The 19481-nt window shown below is 41.3% G+C and overlaps 4 protein-coding genes across 6 annotated transcripts; 2 read left to right on the top strand and 2 right to left on the bottom strand.

Annotated features, from left to right (window-relative positions):
- Window positions 1-148: 148 nt before the first annotated feature.
- On the top strand, window positions 149-2786 carry ccdc34 (coiled-coil domain containing 34). 2 transcript variants are annotated; one of them, XM_038705563.1, is made up of 7 exons: window positions 149-251; window positions 607-879; window positions 1009-1153; window positions 1340-1447; window positions 1590-1748; window positions 1862-1991; window positions 2207-2786. In XM_038705563.1, the coding sequence occupies exons 2-7, from the start codon at window positions 620-622 to the stop codon at window positions 2407-2409; spliced, it is 1005 nt and encodes a 334-aa protein (XP_038561491.1). In that variant the 5' UTR covers window positions 149-251; window positions 607-619; the 3' UTR covers window positions 2410-2786. The 2 variants fall into 2 exon arrangements, with proteins under 2 accessions (XP_038561491.1, XP_038561492.1); XM_038705564.1 differs by having other exon boundaries at window positions 158-251; window positions 604-879.
- A 156-nt stretch (window positions 2787-2942) lies between these two features.
- LOC119893431 (ras-related protein Rab-19) lies at window positions 2943-7406 on the top strand. The gene is made up of 5 exons (XM_038705565.1): window positions 2943-3134; window positions 3712-3790; window positions 4339-4527; window positions 5056-5239; window positions 6481-7406. The coding sequence occupies exons 2-5, from the start codon at window positions 3740-3742 to the stop codon at window positions 6753-6755; spliced, it is 699 nt and encodes a 232-aa protein (XP_038561493.1). The 5' UTR covers window positions 2943-3134; window positions 3712-3739; the 3' UTR covers window positions 6756-7406.
- On the bottom strand, window positions 7092-11519 carry hdhd5 (haloacid dehalogenase like hydrolase domain containing 5). Of its 2 annotated transcripts, XM_038705562.1 has the most exons (8): window positions 11170-11518; window positions 10623-10838; window positions 10425-10537; window positions 9868-9961; window positions 9750-9783; window positions 9446-9620; window positions 9144-9332; window positions 7092-9027 (listed from the first exon to the last, which is right to left on the bottom strand). In XM_038705562.1, exons 1-8 carry the CDS (start codon window positions 11278-11280, stop codon window positions 8604-8606), a joined length of 1356 nt encoding a protein of 451 aa, XP_038561490.1. In that variant the 5' UTR covers window positions 11281-11518; the 3' UTR covers window positions 7092-8603. The 2 variants fall into 2 exon arrangements, with proteins under 2 accessions (XP_038561490.1, XP_038561489.1); XM_038705561.1 differs by having other exon boundaries at window positions 9750-9961; window positions 11170-11519.
- Window positions 11520-13239: 1720 nt separating this feature from the next.
- ccdc77 (coiled-coil domain containing 77) lies at window positions 13240-19322 on the bottom strand. Its single transcript, XM_038706398.1, has 12 exons — window positions 19242-19322; window positions 18535-18583; window positions 18030-18216; window positions 17783-17925; window positions 16655-16751; window positions 16207-16297; window positions 15921-16009; window positions 14732-14880; window positions 14268-14529; window positions 14019-14144; window positions 13732-13884; window positions 13240-13547 (listed from the first exon to the last, which is right to left on the bottom strand). The coding sequence occupies exons 2-12, from the start codon at window positions 18567-18569 to the stop codon at window positions 13401-13403; spliced, it is 1479 nt and encodes a 492-aa protein (XP_038562326.1). The 5' UTR covers window positions 18570-18583; window positions 19242-19322; the 3' UTR covers window positions 13240-13400.
- Between the last annotated feature and the right edge of the window lie 159 nt (window positions 19323-19481).

Below are 19481 nucleotides of genomic sequence, written 5' to 3'. Positions count from 1 at the left end.
TCAAACTCTTCAGGCGGAGGCGACCTACAGACATATTCAAACATCTTGTACATCACTTTATAACTAAAATCTTTTAAGACTTCGAAACGTTTGGTGCGTAAAGCGTCAGGCATCACCATGGTTACAGAAACAGCGTCCAGTTGAGCGTGGGGGCGTGGTGTATCATGGGGGGAGGTTGTTAGCAAGTCAGTTGCAGCGTTAGTACAGAGACGAGCACCACAGCGAGAGTTTCTCCAAATATACGCTCAAAGGTAGGTCACTAAATGTTCACAGTTGTTTCAGAGTTTACTAGAGACACTGCGCGCACAAGCTGTGTTGAGTTTGCTAATACGTATTGTAACGCATTGAACTGTCGGAGCACGTTAGATAATGGCTAAGTTAGCTAACCACCGCTAGCCGTTGGTTAGCAAAGTTACCCTTGAGTGCTAACGTTAGCCGCACTTTGCTAACCGTGAAAAAAAGCTGTTAACATGAGCTAGTTAGTGTTTGTATATTGTGCCTCACTGAAAGGTTGCATCGCTTTATTTGACATTTGTTAACAGACAAAACTCACACATAACTAATATAAATCATTTGCATGTGTCGACGTTGTGTTTTTTAAAGCAGACGTCGGCTAGTAATGTCCGGAGAGAGGATGCCGAACTGTCCTGCCTCTGCGTCCAAGGGCTTCAGCTCGACCCCTGTCAAAACTAGCCAGGGGAAAGAATTTCACACATCCAAGGACTTGGACGACGGCCTCCTATCAGACGACGAAGACACATTTTCTCTGCTTTCTCCCATCTACCATGACAGTTTTGACAGTGATGAAGATCTTGAGGCTAGCCCGGCCCAGCAAACTTCACCCCAGCAGAACTCCAGACTCAGAGTTTCACCAGTCAGGTAACGTACTGCTGAAGTTTCCAAGCTTAAGATACTTTCTGAACCAAGTAAAGAGGACAGACTGCATGGTTCAGACTGACAAAAATGTAAGTATGGAGTTGAATAAGTGTACATCTGTTTTTGGTGCAGATGTGAGCTACCAAGAACACCTTCAGAGCAGATGTTGAATGCAGCTATGGAGCCTGCAGGCTCACCTACTCTCAGTGCATGGGAAATGTGGTTGGTGAACAAAGCCAAAGAAGACCGTCTCAAATTGGAAAAGAAAGCAGAGGAGGCAAGCCACAGTTAATTACTATTTACATCACTGTATAACTGCTATAGTGCTTACTCTTCTTTGTTTCTGTAAGACTAGTCATAGTTTTTTTACAAAATGTCCACATTATTCATACTCCCAGACAAACTTTCTTATTGCATCCTGTCTGAATCTCGGAGTAGAAGATTTTTATATCTTTTGAATTAGGAGCGGCTACTGAAGGAAAAAAAAGAACAACAAGAAAAAGAGCGGGAACAGAAAAGGATTGTCATGGAAGAGAAGATTCAAGATTGGCTAAAGATGAAAAGGGAACAGGTGGATACTTTAAACTCAGTAAAACCACACAGCATGTGCATCATCGCAGATTGACTGTAATTTGTGTTTGTTTAATTACACAGTAATGTCTCACTATCAAATACTGACATATCTGTTTTTTGTTTTCTTCTTGCAATCCAAGAGGAAGCATGAGCAACTTCAAAAACAGAGCAAAGAGGAGGAGGAGATACAGAGAAAGCAGGAAAAACAAAGGGAGATTGAACAGAAAGCTCAGCAAAAATACAAAGACTGGCTGCAGAAGAAGAATCAAGAAAAAATAGAAATGGAAAAGAAAGAGAAAGTAATGTGGATCTTTTTAAAGTATTCTGCTTATAATGAAAATATTTTTCAGTTAAATGTTATGTTATTATTGATCAGTCAAAAAGATTCTGATAGATCCCTTTTTGTTGACAGGAGGAAGCTGCTCTGAAAGAGGAGCAGGAGAAAGAGCGCCGCAAGAGGGCAGAGGAGAAGTTTAAGGAGTGGCTGGCAAAAGCCAATGATAAAAGCAGAGCAACTCCCAAATCACCTTGCTACCCAACAAGTAAGGTCACTTCAGTCATCTAGGAATTATTAACTATGCTTTTATTGTTTTTGAATTAACTGCCACCATATAATTGATAAAATGTATTTCATACAAATTTTCATCCATGTTTTCAGACTGAATCAAATGTGTTTGTAACTTATTGGTTTCATTTGCCTTGCTGATATTGCCTTGCTTTTTATGTGTTAATATTGTATTGGTATGATTTATTCCAGGTCCCTATGACAAATACTACCCATCACCCAGCTTTTACAATCCTGTCCCATGGAAGCCGATTCACGTCCCTCCTGCAGAAACATCACTGAATAAGACGTCCGGCAAGAAACCTCAGAAACAACGAAAATGCCAGCAAAGCTCGAGCACCGCTCTTAGACTGAGACACTCTGCAAGTGCAGGACAGTTGCAGCAGAGGAGATGACACACATCTATGACTGTGGTAGCCGGTAGCTTAGTCACAGCTCAAATCTGATTTCATCACGACTCAGCCACCACCTCCACAGCTCCTGCATTGAGACTCTGCTGAATCACAGAAGGATTTCTGTTCTCTAACATAGCTGTGGTAATTAAGACATGCTACCATATCTATGTTATATTTTGTTGTACACTGGAGTGATTTTGTAATAATGCACTAGCTCATATTAGTATGTACATAAGGATCTATGAATCAGCTTTTGTAAGATAACAATGTCTAGCATACATGTTGTTATGACTAGACATGTAAAAGCCTGGAGTCTATTTTGTATTATCCTGTAAATTGGATCAATTTACTATTTGGATAAAAGATGCACTATCCAAGTTCCTTTTTCCCCTCTTGTCCTTGTGTTATTTATGCCATCAGTAAGTGGTCAACATAACCGTATTTGTTATTGCATTTAGCAAGGCATCAGCCACACACAACCACTCAACAGAAAGAAGGTGGCTGGTGGTCACAGCCAAAGATAGACCCAGCTCGGTCAAGTGCCCCTCACACACTCACATTGTTCTGTGTCCAGCTGTGCCTTGTTCTTCTGTGGGCTGAGATGACGACAGAAACAAGTGAGGGGGTGGAGAGAGAGAGAGAGAGAGGGAGACTGATTCAGATCCAGAGCAGTATGCTCATTCTGTGTTAACATCTCACTTTGATATCAATGCATGCAGCCTGAGGTAAAATTATTTCAATTACACTTTATGTTAGATGAACCTGTCTTTAATTACCGTACATCCTTTCAGTTTGTCTGCTGCATTTTGTTTTTGCTTATTCTGCTCTTAAGCCCTTTCTGTCGTGGACTGCTGTGGAATGTGTTCGTTGACAGTAGTCAGTGAGGGGGCTAATACGTGTAGGCATGTAGGGCATAAAAAGCCATTCTGGGGTCCAAAGGACAGCTGTTAAGACAAAGGCGTCAAGTATTTACATTCTGTCAGGAGTAGTTATACTGCAGGAGTGGTTTAAGCTGTTTGCTCAGGGGTATTTGCACACTGAGCCTTGTTAGCAAAACCTGTCTTCATAAAGACACAAGGTTCTGTTCAGAGTCAGACGCCAGCTCCTTGGCTTTCAGTGTACCTCAACTTGGTTAAATGGTAAGCCAGTTAGTTTTAAAAACCAACCAGAGCTCAACATGCCTACATCTATCTAACCCTATGACATCTACATATTTATGCCTGTGCCGGTACTTTTGGTAATAAGTGATTTAAGTCATTGAGTTTAACTTCTACCCCTTCCTGGTATTCTGTCCTATTACAGAGCCTGAATTGAAAATCTATATCCCAAGATGCAGTGGTGCAGGTGGGCTGGCAGTTGGAGATCACACCTACCAAGACAGGTAAGAGGCGTGTGTATACTTGTCCTAGAAGGGGTGGGGGGAGGTGGGTGTTGTAGAGGGCAAATAAAGTGGCAGTCTAAAGGGCAGCAGGACAGACTATACTTGTGTGTAGGACTTGAAGAAGGTGGCAGATAGTGTAACGCAGACATGGAAACGGATACAGGATGAAGAAAAAAAACAACTCTTGGGACTTTTACTTGAATCTACAGTGGGATAATTAATTAAGTTGATTTTGGAGTTGTTTTTTGTGATGGCAGAAATGAAATGACAGAAGAAGCAAGCTCTGAATTTAACAGTTTGAGTGGGATTTTTTAAAATCTCTTACTGGGACAAATTTACCTGTGGATCACACATATTCAGCTGGGAGCAGTTTTCCCCTTTTTTCTGACAAGGATGTGACCGCTGTTTCTGTAAATAGTTTCAGTTTTTATTGACACAACTTGGAAGGAACCAGTTCTGTTGCTTAAAGGCACATAGGATCTAGTGTTTCAGCCTCAGCGTGTTATTTTTTTGTTTGTTTATATATATCTATATACTTCACCATGCAGTCTGCAGGGCCGGAGATTGAGGACTCTTTCGACTTTCTGTTTAAAATCATCCTGGTCGGGGACTCTGATGTGGGGAAGACCTGTGTGGTCCAGAGCTTCAAGTCTGGCATATTCATAGAGAAGCAGCAAAACACCATCGGGGTCGACTTTACTGTTCGCACCCTGGACATCGATGGCAAGAGGGTGAAGGTAGGTGATGATTCTTTCTTGTTAAACTCTTTGTTCATTTAAAAGTTTTTTTTATTTCTTTGTCCAACCCAGTTCAGTTTTCATCAGACTTATTCTTAGACCACAGCTTGTTATGCACATCTCCACGTATATTCTGGATCATTTCATTTTATAACGGGTACATTTTTATTAACAAAAAAAATGGATGTGTGAGATGTGTCTGTGGATTTACTCTAGTCTTAAAGTGACTAACCCCTCTGCTTGTTTGAGTCAACCAGTGTCTTTTTTCCCTTTAGAGAAAGAGGACTGGCAAATAATATCACCTGTGTGTTAGCTTTCTGGGTGTGTTCATTTGTTATTAACACACCCTGCATGGATGTCTTGATATGCTAATCAGTTTGGGGTTCTGTAAACACAATCATTGTTCAAAAAGGACTGATCACCTTTAGAGCTTTTTATGTTTGTTTTGGAGACACACTTAACCCACATTTATTAACCCAGAGTAACCACTGAATTCATATTGGATTTGTGTTGTGTGTGTTACTGCAGATGCAGGTGTGGGACACAGCAGGACAGGAGCGTTTCCGCACCATAACTCAGAGCTACTACCGCAGTGCCCACGGGGCCATAGTGGCCTATGACATCACACGCCGCACTACATTTGAATCGGTTTCCCACTGGATCAGGGAGGTGGAGCAGTATGGAGCTGCCAGTGTGCTACTTATCCTCATTGGTAAGTGGAGTGAAAATAATATAATAATAATTATAAGTAACTAGATGGTTTTTTTAACACTTTAAATTGTATACAAAATAATATTCTTTTAATATTCTTTTCATACAGGACATCAGTGTTTAGACTGTGTCTCTTTCAAGTTTTCAACTTTACTAATGCTACTTGGAGAGACAGCAGCTCCACTTCTCAACCACTTAAACTTTACTTGTAATTATCTGTTTTACCTTCTCTGCTCACTGGCTTTTGCGTATTTACTCTCAGCAGCAGATAGTGCTGGTCTAGTTTATTGGTTATTGTGACAGTAAATATGCTGAAGACCAGCCACATGCACTTTTGTTATCTTATTTGTGTTGTTTATTTTTCCCCTTTACACAAATATGTGGTCATATTTTTAAAGCCGTCAGGGATAGTCACACCTTCAGTGTGTAGGTTTTGTTGGCATCTAGTGGTGAGTGTTGCGAATTGCAGCCAGTGGCTCATGGTGCATTTATGTGCTCATCGGATAGTCCCATTTCCCAAGTTGTGAAGTCTTTCTTCCGACTTCAGTGTGTGTTCAGGTGCTTGTAAGTCGGAATGTGGAAACCATATGGACGCTACTGCTAAGATGTGGATTATCATTATCAGAGCTTATAAACAACATGGCGATGTCCATGTTAGGGGGGATCTGCGGTGTATGTAGATAGAAATGGCTCATTCTAAGGTAATAAAAACACTGTTTGTAACTATGTAAGGGCATACACCACTGAAAACATAGTTATATTATTTGCATTTTTGTCAATATAGCCTCCTAAAAATAATAAACACACTGATCCTTTAATCGACAATAGAAAAAGAATCTATTACTTTTCTATACACCTATTTTACTGTTTAAATAATTTACATTTATTCATTTAGCTGACGCTTTTATCCAAAGCGACTTACAATTGCTATACATCAGAGTTTGCACGCCTCTGGAACAACTAGGGGTTAAGTGTCTTGCTCAGGGACACATTGGTGGATGGGTCACAGTGGATTCGGGTCTCTCACACCAAAGGCATGAGTCTTATCTATTGTGCCATCACTACCCAGCCAATAAGTCCAATCTTCCAGCTTCTCCAAAGTGAAGATTTGCTTGCTTTTCTTTGATTTATATCTTTGTAAACTGAATATCTTTGGGTTTGGGTTTTGGACTGCTGGTTTGTTAAGCTGAAACAATCTGACACGTTAACTATACACACTTCCTGTTGTGTTCTTCACTGCAGGTAATAAGTCAGACCTCCAAGCTCAGAGGCAGGTGTTGTTCGAGGATGCGTGCACTCTGGCGGAGAACAAGGGTGTGCTGGCTGCTCTTGAAACCTCGGCCAAGGAGGCCCAAAACGTGGAGGCGGCCTTCATCCTCATGGCCCGGGAGCTGCTGGCACGCAACGGCATGACCATCACAGACGAGGCCTCTCAAGGCTCGCCTCAATTCATTTTGAGTAACAGCTCCCACCCAGTCCTTGGTACTGCGTCCTCAGACAGAAAGTGTGGGTGCTGAGCGGACGTGTTGTTTAAGACTTGAAAATTGGTGTTGACAGTCTCAGTGTACAAGTGTTTTTGATAAGAGGTTTAGTTTTAGGAGAACTACATATGAACTCCATATGTTGCAATGTGTGTGTGTGAATATAAGTTGTGTATGTTTTATATTGATATTTATACAGTCAGTAGAATCAATAACACAGGTTTTAATGACGGTTGCTTCTGAGGATAACTGCTGCTGAATGTGATAATGACTCCAGCAGTACAAACTTTGCTGGAGGACTCTGTACTAAGACTGTACTATGGAAATACAGAATGTTTTCACTTGACAGGGCACATGTTTTTGTGTCTTCCATCCTTTTTAATTGGTCTTTTATTCAGTACTGCTTTTACAGTACATTACCAGAGTTCACAGTTTAAACCTGCAATTGAAATCTCCTGCAAATCATTCAGTGTCATACCTGTCAGTTACAAATATGACAAACAAGCACTTTATGACACAGGAGCTGCCACTGTAATTAAATTTGTTCTCCCACAAAAGTCTTCTAATACAGACATTAACCATTCGTAAGATTTTCAGAACTACTTGACAGAAAAATAGCACCCTTTTCATTTCTAGGTACTTCGTCTGATTCAGACACTTTCATAAAATATCACTAAAATAAAATTACCGTACTATTGATTCAGGCTAAAAGCCAAACCTGGCAGCTTAATCTCGACAGCATTAGTGGTTTACACATTCACCCTATCTTAAAAAAACAAACAAGCTGACAGCAGTAAAAACAAGCAAATCTAGTTGGGTGGGTGTATATTTAGGAAAGGCAAGATGACCCAGTTAGGGAGAGTGTTGTACAAAGAAAATCCATCTTATCTTGATTAAGGTGAAACATTGTTTGAACTCTCATCCATGATAGTGTAATAAAAATACACGCAAGTCAACACTTAAACTAAAGGGTGATTCTTGTATTTTTAAACCTGTGCCCTATTATTTTTAACCACATATTTTAGGGGTTCTAAATGACTACATACAGTTTTGTAATTGGTCCAGCAGATCGCCTCAGCTGCCGCAAAACGAGCTACAGTGGCTACAGCGTAATCCGTCAAATATAGCCCATTACAAGTGCTTTAAGATGACTTAGTTTTCCACTGCCTGCTTTGTGCAACCACTTGCCTCTCGCAAGATTTCAGAGTGAGCGAGACTTCTGTGTCTGTCAGTGGCTAAAACAAGCACTTGGAGTAGATGTACTTTTGAGGGGTGCAATTGCCTGCAAGGATTTCATTGCAGCCATTGCAGCCTGTTTTGCAGCTGCCAGCTGAGGTGAACTAATGGTACCTATAATTTTTTGTAGTCATTTAGACCCTAAAATATGTAGGGTCCATTTTTAAAATTACCAGAAATACCCTTTAACAATGTGAAGAGAAAGCAAAGGCATAAAGGACGCACATACGACTTGATGACCTAGAATCCTTGACTAATTATATATATATATATATATATATATATATATATAGTAAGTAGGGCCATCAGAAACATGGGTGTGTGTGTTCAGGAAAAATGCAAAAAAAAGTACTGCAGCAGTGTGTCACACACTACAGTGTGTGACACACTACAAAGCATGACCGACTTAAAATGTGCGTCCCTTTACTATATTAAGTGTAAACCTGCATATTGGCTGATTCTATTACACTTCTCTCTAAGAACTAGCCATAGTAACAGCTTCATCTCCCCAGTGACAATCGGGGGCTTAGATTAGAAAACAAAATACACGCATAAAGTTTCTGCTACTAGCTGTTAAGTTCCATTAAGATCTGTTTATTGGACGGCTTTGAGATGAAGCCTGAGTTTGACAGACTCGAGCTGCGCATCCTACTCCAGAGGCCAGCCTTCCTGCTGAAACACCAGCTCCACCGCCTCCTTTACATCCTGCACCACGAAGGACGGCTGGGTGAGGCTGGGGTCAAAGCGGAAGTCCCTGTGACCGTGGAAGATTCGCTGCTCAGTGACAGTGTGCGTCGGGTCTGAGGGCAGCTCCTGCTCGTCTCTGCTGTACACCCCTGTGCACACCAGCATGGAGACGCACCCCTCGGGGAGGTCCTCCTCTGTCCCATACATACTTGACGCTCCGCCTAGTTCAGCTGATGTCATTTTAGGGGCTTCATCGACAGCTTCTGCCAAGGGATCTGCACCTCCTGCGCCACTCTTAGCCTGCATCTGGGCCTTGGTACGCAGAGAAGCCTGGAGGTAGCGGTTGTAGAGGTTGGCACCGTATATGTCAGCCATGGGGTTATCACTATAAAGAGAGGCAGAGTGACAACACATTAAAATGGAGCTTCACATCAAACAGAAAAGGACAAACCCCATGATTCAAATGTGGGTCTCAAGTCAAGAGAAGACTGAGTCATTCACCCTATAGCATATAGCCTCTTCACAGGTGTGGTCCAGCCAAGGCTCTCTGCCTGCTGCCTAATCAGCAGCTCAGCGTAGTTATAAGTCACCACACTGGGTTTACCGATCAGAGCCTCGTACTTCAGCTCATAGCCCGTGACCTTCTTGTACAGGCTCTCCAAGCACACCAGGAACATCCCGTGACCAAACCTATAAGACAGAGACATTAAATATAATAATACCGTGGTGAAAACTTTTATAAATTTTTCAGGGTGTCATATAAATCCTAATGTGTCTTTTTTTCACACACATACACACAGTACCTGGGATTCTTTGCCTCGGCCATCCACAGCAGGTCCATGTTACAGGCCAGGATCGGGATGTGAGGGTACTGCATCGAACTCCAGGCGTTGTCTGGGTTCCCATTTGTTAGGAGCACGTCAACGATAAGCTGGAGGTTGGTCTCCCATCGGATTGGCTCACCAAATAAGATGACAGCTGCAGGAAGAAACGGGTGAAAAAGGGCACAATATAAAAGACAGACAGCTCTGTGTTCATTATGAACTGTGAATCCATTGTTAAGAGTTACACTTATAGCTACAATGTGGACTGTGTGTGGAAACATACCATGTATTGGCCGTAAGCCTTTGGTGGGTGGAATCTGTAAGACATCATACACATTTTGTAAGATGTGTGACTCAACTGTAACTGAACATAAACTAGGTTCAACATTAATGCTACTTACTCCATCTTTGGGTCTTCTGTTGTGATCAACGACATCTAGCAGAGGATATGCCTCTCTGAGCATATCTATAGTAACAACATCCTGAAAGCCCAGGCTGAAGATTGGCAGGTTAAAGATAAACACAGGTGAGCAAGAGTTATGAGCCACAAAATACATTTGTCTAACATAAAATTTATAACTGCTTGCAATATTATTGTGTGTGTGTTGAGAATTTGGCTTTGGACTTATATAATGTGATTCTGGAGGTATATATTAAACATTTTTGAAAAATATATACCGGGAAGGTCTTGATACGTGTTGAGAAAAGAAAGTGAAAATAAAATCCAAGGCTTTACCACAATCCCTCATGACAAATTAAAAAAAGCAACAAAATCTGTGAAAGGCCTGGCTGAGAAAAGTCAGGCAGCAAAGGGAACAAAGGGTACAAAGATTAAACACTGATAACAAAGTGGAACATGGACAAAAATACACTGAATAAACAGAACATGCACACTTTTAAGGTCAATATTCAGAGGGAGTGCAGAAACCAGAGTTCTTGATTTTTTAAGAAAGGATACTTGTGAGCGACCTCCACCACAGGACCCTGTCCCGACACCAGCACACGCATTTTGTGGAACGAGGTAAACATTCGCAAAGGACTGTGGGACAGCATCACCTGGTCGGGAGACACCTGAGATCAAGGGAGTACAGAGAAAAAGACTCCAGACAAAGCAAGTGGAGGTCACATTTAAAAAGGTGTCAAGTGTTCAGTTTACCTCCACCTCCAGAAGATGTGACAGATGTTCGGCTTTCGTCTGCCTCATGCAGTTCCCGGCATTGGTGACAAACACCACAGGCACCTTGTATTTCCCATTGTGGTCCACCAGGTTCCTGAAGCACTGCTTGGCCGCAGGGATCGGTGTCCTGCCCCGCACCAGTACCCCATCGATGTCAAAGAGGAGCCCGAATGAGTTTGGGTTCTGAGGAGGGAGCTGGGCCAGAGGGTGGAAAACATGGGGTTGTTCATAAACTACAGGCTGAGAGTCAATCAATTAATCAATTACACAGCGTGGTTTTATTGGAGCAGATGATGAGTGAACTGAGTGAATAAGATAGTAATAGCTGTGGTTGTATATAAGTAAGTAATCATCACTGTGCGCGCGCTGTGATTAGCTTAAACATGGTGTTCAATGTGTTTCTTTCCGAAACTTAAGTTCAAAGCCAGCTGTTAATATAAATGTGAAAAGCGTGTCATTTTCTTCACTTTGTCTTAATTCATCGTCATCTTAATTCAAATAAAGTTTGAGTAAAGCATACACTTACACTGCTGTAATTTCGTGAGGCCGAAGGTGAGGTGTTTACAAGTTTTGCGGCTCCCTCGCAGCATGATTTTAGCCGCTGCCAACCAGTTTTCAAAGTCCTTATTCTCTGCATTTCTCCAGGCACTTGTGCGTAAATAGCCGTTGGGTTAAACGAGAGACAATAACAGAGCTGGGCTAGCTTCAGCTGAGCTAACGGTATCTGCCTACTTAGCAGATCTGACGACTGGACCAATGGGTCATGGTCTCTCACAAAAGTGACAGTTGATACTCAACTCTGCGCTGTTTCTTCAGTGTAGCTGCCATCATACTGTAACTTAGCCCTGCAACTCTCTCACGACAATGGATGAGCATGCGCAGAGCCGCAAATCATAACGTCATAGCTTCCCGGTACAATTACGTCACGTTATCCACCGGAAACAGTTTGTAAATGACTTTCTGGAAAAATGAAACTGATCTTTTAAACTTTCCATTTAACATTTTCAACATAAACACAATTTGAGACGTCCTGCTGCGATGTAATTGATCAATATATTTTGAATGTAAAGTATTGTAGTATTATAATAAAATATGATTTTATTTGAAATTCAAAAAATGCCGTTTTACTGTAATGTTTTAGTCCGTTAAGTCATTTCATATATTTGATAAACTGTTGTTTTTGTTACTACATTTTTGAACATAATTTAATCTGCCTTTATTTTACTTTAGTTAATTAACTTCTATTCTCCTTTATTGTCTTTGTCCCATCTATATATATTTCTTTTCATACGATTTGACTTTCACACTGTTTGAAGCTGATGATACACAGGGCAGGTTTTTGAGAAATCTTGCTGGTGGCAAGTCCGACTATGTTTTGAACGGATAGCGGTGGAGGAGTGATGGGGGAAGGGGATTACGGTAATAATCTTTACTCATTACCGTTGACGGCAACATTGCCCAGCACCATTGCTCTGTGTATCATCAGCTTAACTCTTGGAGTATGACAAAATGGAAATATGTTTTGATTTATATATTTCAAATGCACATATTTTTACAAAGTGTGTACAGTGGGTCAACCAAACAATAACATCTCATACTGAATTTTGCTTTTTATGGCCAGTCAACTGAGTACAGAAATCACCTTATTTTATCTGCTCATCACAACAGACTTTATAGGTTTTGTTTCCAGAGAAACTTAAGAAGAGAATGTTATTGAAGGTTTTACAAGTTTCTGACTATTGGATAATAAAAATGAGGGTGGTGGTGATGGGGCAGTGGATAAGACACATGCCTTTGGTGTGAGAGACCCTGTTTCAATTCCCCAGTGTGACACCAATGTGTCCTTGAGCAACACACTTAACCCCTAGTTGCTCCAGAGGCGCGCGACCTCTGACATATATTGTAATTTGGATAAAACATCAACTAAATTTGGTAATGTAAAAAGAAGGATGGTCAGATTGGCTGTGACGGCTTAGTACAATATGTATTTACTATTCTCTTAACTTTTGTATGTAAAAAAACAAAAAAACATAATCAGGTTGTAGATATATGTAGATGTCACTGCACCATCATCTTGCATCTGCCTAATGCCTCTGTTGTGCCAGTTTTTACAGGTAATCACTAAGAAGATTTGGCTTATTTTTAGTTAAATTAACTTTGTATTCATACAGCACTTTTCTAGTCTTACACTTGTCACACACACATTCATTCACTGATGGCAGAGGCTTCCATGCAAGGCGCCAAAGACACTGCTGTTAACTGTTGCTGCATCTGTTCAAGTGGAACATATAACACCCTTATCATTCTAACAGGCCTTTTTAACAGGTGAAATCTTAATGTCACAGTGGGAAAAGCACAGTGAATAACAAAATTAGTGATGGCTGAATTTCATTTAGCTGCTTCAGTCTCAGGTTCCTGGTTTGTGCTTGCTGGCTGTCACGGCTTACTGCAACAGTTAAATATTAGCATTGTTAATGTTAGTAGTAACATCTTAGTAACATCTGTGCTTTTCCTACTGTCATGAGTCAAAATGTCTGCTGTGAAAATACCTATTACTGCTTGCAGAATGTATTCTGTAAATGATTGTGTTCATTCATTTAAAATCATTGTAACAAAAACTCTTTATTAATCCACAGTACAAAATACAAATAACACTCTACGTTTCAGTAATAACAAGTAGCACAAAACATGACTGGGCTAATAAACCTCACACAGGTTCTCCGGTATAGGTAGACACATGACATCACAGTCCATTCCTCAGCTAAATCTCAGCTCATTTTCCAGTCCGTAGATCTTAGCCTTCAGCGCCATCAGCTCACCCTGAACCTTCTTTGTCCTGGTGTTGGTCTGACGTACCTCATGCAGAATGGCTAAGTCCTGGTTAGGCCCAATATTCAGAGTGGCCTGAAGCAGTGGATACATACACACTAGATTAAACAGTTGAAATGTTCATGATCAGCAGTATGGACATCTGGAAGCAACAATTGTGAAATGATTTTTTTCTGTGGCCATGATACATAAAAGAGCTCAAAATAGGCTTTTTTCATTAATTCTCTCATGACCATGACAAACAAAATTAAACGCTCACCTTGAGGAGTTGTTTTTCGACATCTTTGAATTTCTGTCGGAGGTGCTTCAGATCCGTCTTGAAGCCCTCCACCTCCATGGCCCTCCTCTTCTCCAGTGCCTCATAGCGCTGAGTCATCAGCTGAAGACGCTTGGCCATTTTGTCTGAACGTTCCTGGATACATACAAGATTTAGCACGTTAAAACTATCAGTACAAGAAACGCGGGGATAACCACAAAATATATAACAGTCAATCAGAGGTGTGTAGGAGGATTTTACAGACATAAGCATCTGTCCAACCATGGTACCTTAAATATTTCCCTGCCCACATCCCCTTCCTCTCTGATTTGGGCCAGTTCTGTCTCCAGAGTGATACACTGCTCCCTGTACATCTCTGCCAGACGGTGGGCTTGCTTCAGGTCCTCCTGCATTGCCTGATGAAGTAAATTAATTTAAACAAACAGCACCCCAAAACAAAAAGAGCTTTGATTTTACAAAATCAATAAGTTAGCAGGAAAGTTTTCTTTAGGCCCGCAATTAACATATACAAATGTTACCTTTAGCTCCTCTTTGCGTATCTGCTGTGACTCTGGCTGAGGTCGAGGGAGGACCAGTGCTGTGCTGTTGCTGGGCTGCCACGTCCGGCCCAGCTCTGCACCAGAAGACCCAGACTTCCTCAGACGGTTGTGGCAGGAGTCCAGCTCCCTCAGCAGCCGGTCCTTCTCCACCATCCAGCTCTTTTCATGAGTCCGTGTGTCAAACTTTAGCTGCAAGAAATCTTTGGTGCTCTCGTACAGCAGGTTCTGGGTTCGCTGGAGCCTGCGGTGTCAAATGTGAGAGGAAGTGAGGATTATTAATCGAGATCAGGCTGAAGAATGTATTTATCATTGTTCAGAGTGATGCGTGTAATTCCAAAATGAAGGAAAACAAGTCCAGATCTATGTTTCACTAGGGACCAACATGTAAAAGGGTGGTGAGATGTTCGTACAGTAAAAACAAATAACTAAACATGCAGACCCACTTGTCAGTCAGAGCTGTGATTCGTTCCTGATCTCTGTGCTGTTGTGCCTGCGCCTCCTCAGTTTTAATCCGTCGATCCTCAAGCAGAGACTCTACCTGCTCTTTGGCCAGACGGGTTTGTTCCTCCATCTGAGCCTGCAGAGCCTCCACCTGGAGACATGAGCCACACAAATAAAAGGACACTCATCACCAAAATTGTGGAGAAGCAAGAAGGCGGGGAAACATTTCCATCCCTTCTCAATAGTAAAAATCAATATGGAGATGTGATGTTCTGGTGTTTTTGAGAGATGAGGGGACATAAATTCCATCACCCAGTGTTTCCTCTATATGCATTCAGCAGCGGCGCACCGCTGAATCACACCACTACTAAAATTTCCCACGATCATTAAACTATGCGTTACAAATGTTTTCACTCTGCAGCACTCAATGCTCGGCTCGCTTCCTCTCCTCGCTCTATGCAGAACATAGGTGACAGATTGTGTTACAAGAGCAGAGTAACTCTGAATCAGGAGATGCATAGCGAGTGTTTGATTGTCCGAGCGGCAGAAAGTGACGGTGAACGCGAGCAGAGGAAAATATTCTGGCAGTAAATGTACGGTGTCTGTTACAGTGTGTTAGCTTCTCAAGACCAAGAAAAGTCTGTTGTTTCCCACCTGCTGGAAAAGTGAAGCCGGTTAGCGCTAAGTTAGCTCACATCTCCCCTTCAGACTGCGCAGCTGAGCAGGAAAACTTCTACAGCAGCTACATAGCTGCTATGTAACTTAACATTAGCTCAATTTATGGAAAGTAACTGGAAGCTGTATTTTATTACTGCCTACTTGTCCAATGTTGAGAACATCAGGTACATACATTTTTCAGTCTGATAAGGTGGTTTTGGAAAAGAAAGGACGAGGTGACTGGAGGAGCTGAGGTTAGTAAAGCTAATTAGTGATGCAAACTAGTCCTTTTAAGCTAATGAGGAGACGTTTCTTTTTGGATTTTAATGTGCAAATAAAATGCACCTCAGAAGGGAGGAGGTTTCTCATGTTTCCTATTTTTTATATTAATGTCTACAGATAAATGTCAGAAGCTGTGAAATGAAGACACAAAAGGCAAACATGAGGCAACACATTGCCGTGACCCCGCTGCTGAAAAAAATCCTAGAGGAAACACTGATGACCTGCGTTTGGGAAGTTGACACCTAGACCTACCTGTAGTAACAATGTCTGGTTATCGTTCTTGTATTGTTCCAGGCTCTCTCCATTCACCCCATCTGCTGACTTTGTTCTCCTGCTAGTCTCTGCTTGGACAGATATGAAATCAAAAAGTCTCTCTGGAGCAATAATTAATGTTTATGCAGATCACTTCCTATATATATACAGTATATTAAATAAATAAATAAAACAGAAAACTTCGCCACATCAGGTGCTGCCATTCATTATAACATAAATCTTAAATGTAGAAGGGGCATTTGCTAAAAAAAAAAAAAGGTCAAACCTTTCCTGGTCAGGGCAGGTCTTAACCTCGTTGGCCTGAGATTGAGATTTTCCTCCAAACTGGACTCAGCCTTCCTCTGTGTGATAGTGACCTGAAACATAGTCATCGCAAACCAGTTAGAGCTATTTGTCACATGGTCATAATGAGCATTTCCTCAGTTTGCTTATATGTGAACAGAAATCAGTCATGACACTCCTCGCCAATTCACTATTAACTATTAACAAGTAGGGAAATTACACTGTAATTATTTGATGGTTAGTCAGTGTTGTTCACGGCAGCTATTGTTATCATAACAGGAAAAATACAGGTTAAACTAATCACATTAATGGTGTCTCTGTTCCGTTTAGGTGAGCCAGCCAATGCAGCATATATTAAGGTGACAAACTGCACCACGTCAAGTCAAGACGTCCGCTGTGAGAATGGTCTATGATGAAGTAAACATATGTACCTTGTGAGGAGGTTCCCGGTGGAAATATGTGATCTCTCCTGTATCAGGACCCACCAGAGCAAGAAGGTGCTGGATTTTCTTCCTGTCCTCTAACTCTCTGTACAACAGGAAACAGATGTTTAGAGGGGGGTTTTTGTACGTAAGAGGAAGAATTATGGCAGTGCAATAATGAAGACAGAAATTAAAGGCCCTGCACGTCACCTATACAGGCAGTTTTCCTTACTCTGGCTGACTGCACCTCTCTCAGTCATAGTACAGTAATCACAACAGTAAACTGCGTAAATGCTCACACACGGGCTGTATTTGAAACCGCCTTCTATACTAGCAGTAGGTACTGATTTGACCAAAGACTGCTTGACACAACAACCAGTCAGTAATATAATCTTCTTTTAATCAGGCAGTCTCAGCAATTGGTCATTGTTGAAATGGCAAACAGCAACATCACTGCGTCAAGTGAGTGGTGGACAAGGAGGAATATAACTGCTCTGTAACCAAAAAAATATAACTCAGCGTTAGATATAAGCAATGTATGTTGTGTTGTTTTCTTATTGACAGCTCACTAAGGTTAATGTTGTTGTCTTTATGATATCAAAAGTTAGCTTGGCAGGCTTAACTTAAGTGTTGTCTTTATTATACCTACATTTATATTCCTCCTATTGTTTACTACTTTCCAAAACTGGAACCCGACTAAGCCTGGCGTAGCTACTGCTAAATAAATTGATTTAACAGTTTCATACTGCATTCTGCAGGCTGCTATGTTATGTAGTAGGCGGTTCAGAATACAGCCACAGTCTTGAAAAGAAAAGTAATCGGGCAAGTAAAAAAACACCTGTATCAGAATCAGAAGGAGCTTTATTGCCAAGTAGTGTTTTACACATATGAAGAATTTGCTTTGGTGATAAGGTGCAACACATAGACAAACATACAGTTGACATAAATAAATGTAGAAATATATAAATATGGAATAAACAATGCAAGTTATAGAAGAATAATAAAAAGAATAAAGCATGGTAGACATGTGCATTACATGTGTACCATTAAATTATATGCAGTATCTCCAATGGCAGCCAGTCAGATAGTCCAGAAAACTATTACTATTAATGGTTTCATCATCAACCATGTACCCACCTGATCTTTAGTCGGTCATTTTCTGCATAAAGCCGCAGAGACTGTTCTCTCTCTTGGAAAAGGTAGACCTGCATGTCGCTCAGAGCGTTTTGCAGCTCTGCAATCTCTCCCTCACGCTGTCGTACCTCCCACTGTAGCTTATGCTGAGAGGATATCGGGGATGGAGAAAAGACAAGTTAAAAACAGGCGAAAGTACTCTGGCAAACGTGAAAAACAATGTAACATAAGCCCCCTAGCTGTGTGTCACCTGGTCCTCTGTAATGTCTTTGTACTTCTCCAGCATCTGCAGCAGCTCCTCATGTTCTACATCAAACTGGGCGATCTTCTGTCTGTAGAACTCCAGTAGCTCCCTAGAGGGACGCAGGTACGCCAGCCTCTCATGGATGGGGGGAAGTGGGGAATCAGGTTCTTGACCAGGGGTATGAATGTTGGTTCTGTGGGCAGGAAAAAAAGTCTTCATAGGCTAAAATGGAGGAGGACACTTATGCATACCAATCCACTAACACACACACACACACACACACACACACACACACACACTTGGGTAATGAACCCTAAATGTGTCTCCTTTAAACCCGCTTAAGGATGAGTTAGAATAAATCCATGTGGGATAAGACGTAGGACTGTAACAGTGGGAGACAGACTGACCAAATAAGTCTAAGCATCTTTCAGGGAGACTACAGTTAAAAGCATTACATCCTTCTCACAATGGGCACTCTCAGTGCTGTGTGTTGTTGACTATAAGATCTTACCTGTGTGGTGTTGTTTCTTTTGTTGGAGATCCCATCCCAGCACAAAACACTGAAAATAAAAGAAAAAAACAGTCATCAAAACTGCATTGTTGTTGCAGGTCTAACATTCACATACTTTATGCAGCCAATTCTGTAACAAAAGGCCACACAGACCAAGCTTTGCAAATTGAATAAGAGGGGTCAGCAATAGCAAGCTATGCATGAAATATACATGTTAATAAAGGAGTCAGCTCGTACAGCTGCTGGGAGACATTATTATTAACTGAATACTGAAATATTTACAGAAAAAAAACTCTGTTCAAGACGGTTCTATCTTTTGAAAGCCTTTTTGGTTGATATGTGCTCTTGTTCTAGGAATGCTCTGTTTCAGTGTGTGACTCCCATGGACTGATCGCCAGGAGGAGCGGGACGTTTGAAAGCTCAGCAAACTGTTATTAGATGTGACGTTAATATAAACACATTTCTGACGCTTTGACACATATTAAGCTGAAAGACAACTCAGTTGGTAGACATTGTAACGTTGCTTCATGAAAAAAAACAAAAGAGCAATCCCAAAGCGTTGCAAAGCAAATGTAACGTTTGTCTGTATTGTGATAATGAAACTTCAGTTTTAGGGTAACTAGCACATACCAGTACATTAACATAGGCATAGTAAATTCATCTCTGGCTTTTTGACTAACATACTACTACTTTTTATATAACATTACCCGCCACAGTCTTTGAAAACTCAGCGCGTCGGTCAGGCCAGCGGTGTTGTTCGTTGCTATCAAGCTTTTGAAACCCGGAAGTGTACGCCTCTTCTTCTTCTTCGTGGGAAACTGTGAGACGTGATTGTTATTTCACCAACTAGCGTCTGGCTCATGAAAATAACCATATTGTAATGTCACTATGTCACACATGTGGCATCTTATGTGACAGGTAACGCTAGGATATGTTGAGTTTCTTCG

Source organism: Micropterus salmoides, unplaced genomic scaffold (genome assembly GCF_014851395.1).
Source record: "Micropterus salmoides isolate LMB-PRFRI ecotype aquatic unplaced genomic scaffold, ASM1485139v1 Ms_hic_scaffold_8, whole genome shotgun sequence".
NCBI classification, from domain to species: domain Eukaryota; kingdom Metazoa; phylum Chordata; class Actinopteri; order Centrarchiformes; family Centrarchidae; genus Micropterus; species Micropterus salmoides.
The sequence above is the reverse complement of the archived record's forward strand: the minus strand, read 5'-3'. Positions and strand labels throughout refer to the sequence as shown.

Coding starts and splice junctions, on each gene's coding strand:
- ccdc34 (XM_038705563.1), top strand. CDS start 620: ATGTCCGGAGAGAGGATGCCGAACTGTCCTGCCTCTGCGTCCAAGGGC. Junction 1,154..1,339: donor TGGAAAAGAAAGCAGAGGAG/GCAAGCCACAGT, acceptor CTTTTGAATTAG/GAGCGGCTACTGAAGGAAAA. Junction 1,749..1,861: donor AAATGGAAAAGAAAGAGAAA/GTAATGTGGATC, acceptor TTTTGTTGACAG/GAGGAAGCTGCTCTGAAAGA.
- LOC119893431 (XM_038705565.1), top strand. CDS start 3,740: ATGCAGTGGTGCAGGTGGGCTGGCAGTTGGAGATCACACCTACCAAGA. Junction 4,528..5,055: donor TCGATGGCAAGAGGGTGAAG/GTAGGTGATGAT, acceptor GTGTTACTGCAG/ATGCAGGTGTGGGACACAGC. Junction 5,240..6,480: donor TGTGCTACTTATCCTCATTG/GTAAGTGGAGTG, acceptor TCTTCACTGCAG/GTAATAAGTCAGACCTCCAA.
- hdhd5 (XM_038705561.1), bottom strand. CDS start 11,280: ATGCAGAGAATAAGGACTTTGAAAACTGGTTGGCAGCGGCTAAAATCA. Junction 10,839..11,169: donor CCTCACGAAATTACAGCAGT/GTAAGTGTATGC, acceptor CCTCTGGCCCAG/CTCCCTCCTCAGAACCCAAA. Junction 10,538..10,622: donor CACATCTTCTGGAGGTGGAG/GTAAACTGAACA, acceptor CCTTGATCTCAG/GTGTCTCCCGACCAGGTGAT.
- ccdc77 (XM_038706398.1), bottom strand. CDS start 18,569: ATGGGATCTCCAACAAAAGAAACAACACCACACAG. Junction 17,926..18,029: donor AAGACATTACAGAGGACCAG/GTGACACACAGC, acceptor ATATCCTCTCAG/CATAAGCTACAGTGGGAGGT. Junction 14,145..14,267: donor TACGCAAAGAGGAGCTAAAG/GTAACATTTGTA, acceptor TTACTTCATCAG/GCAATGCAGGAGGACCTGAA.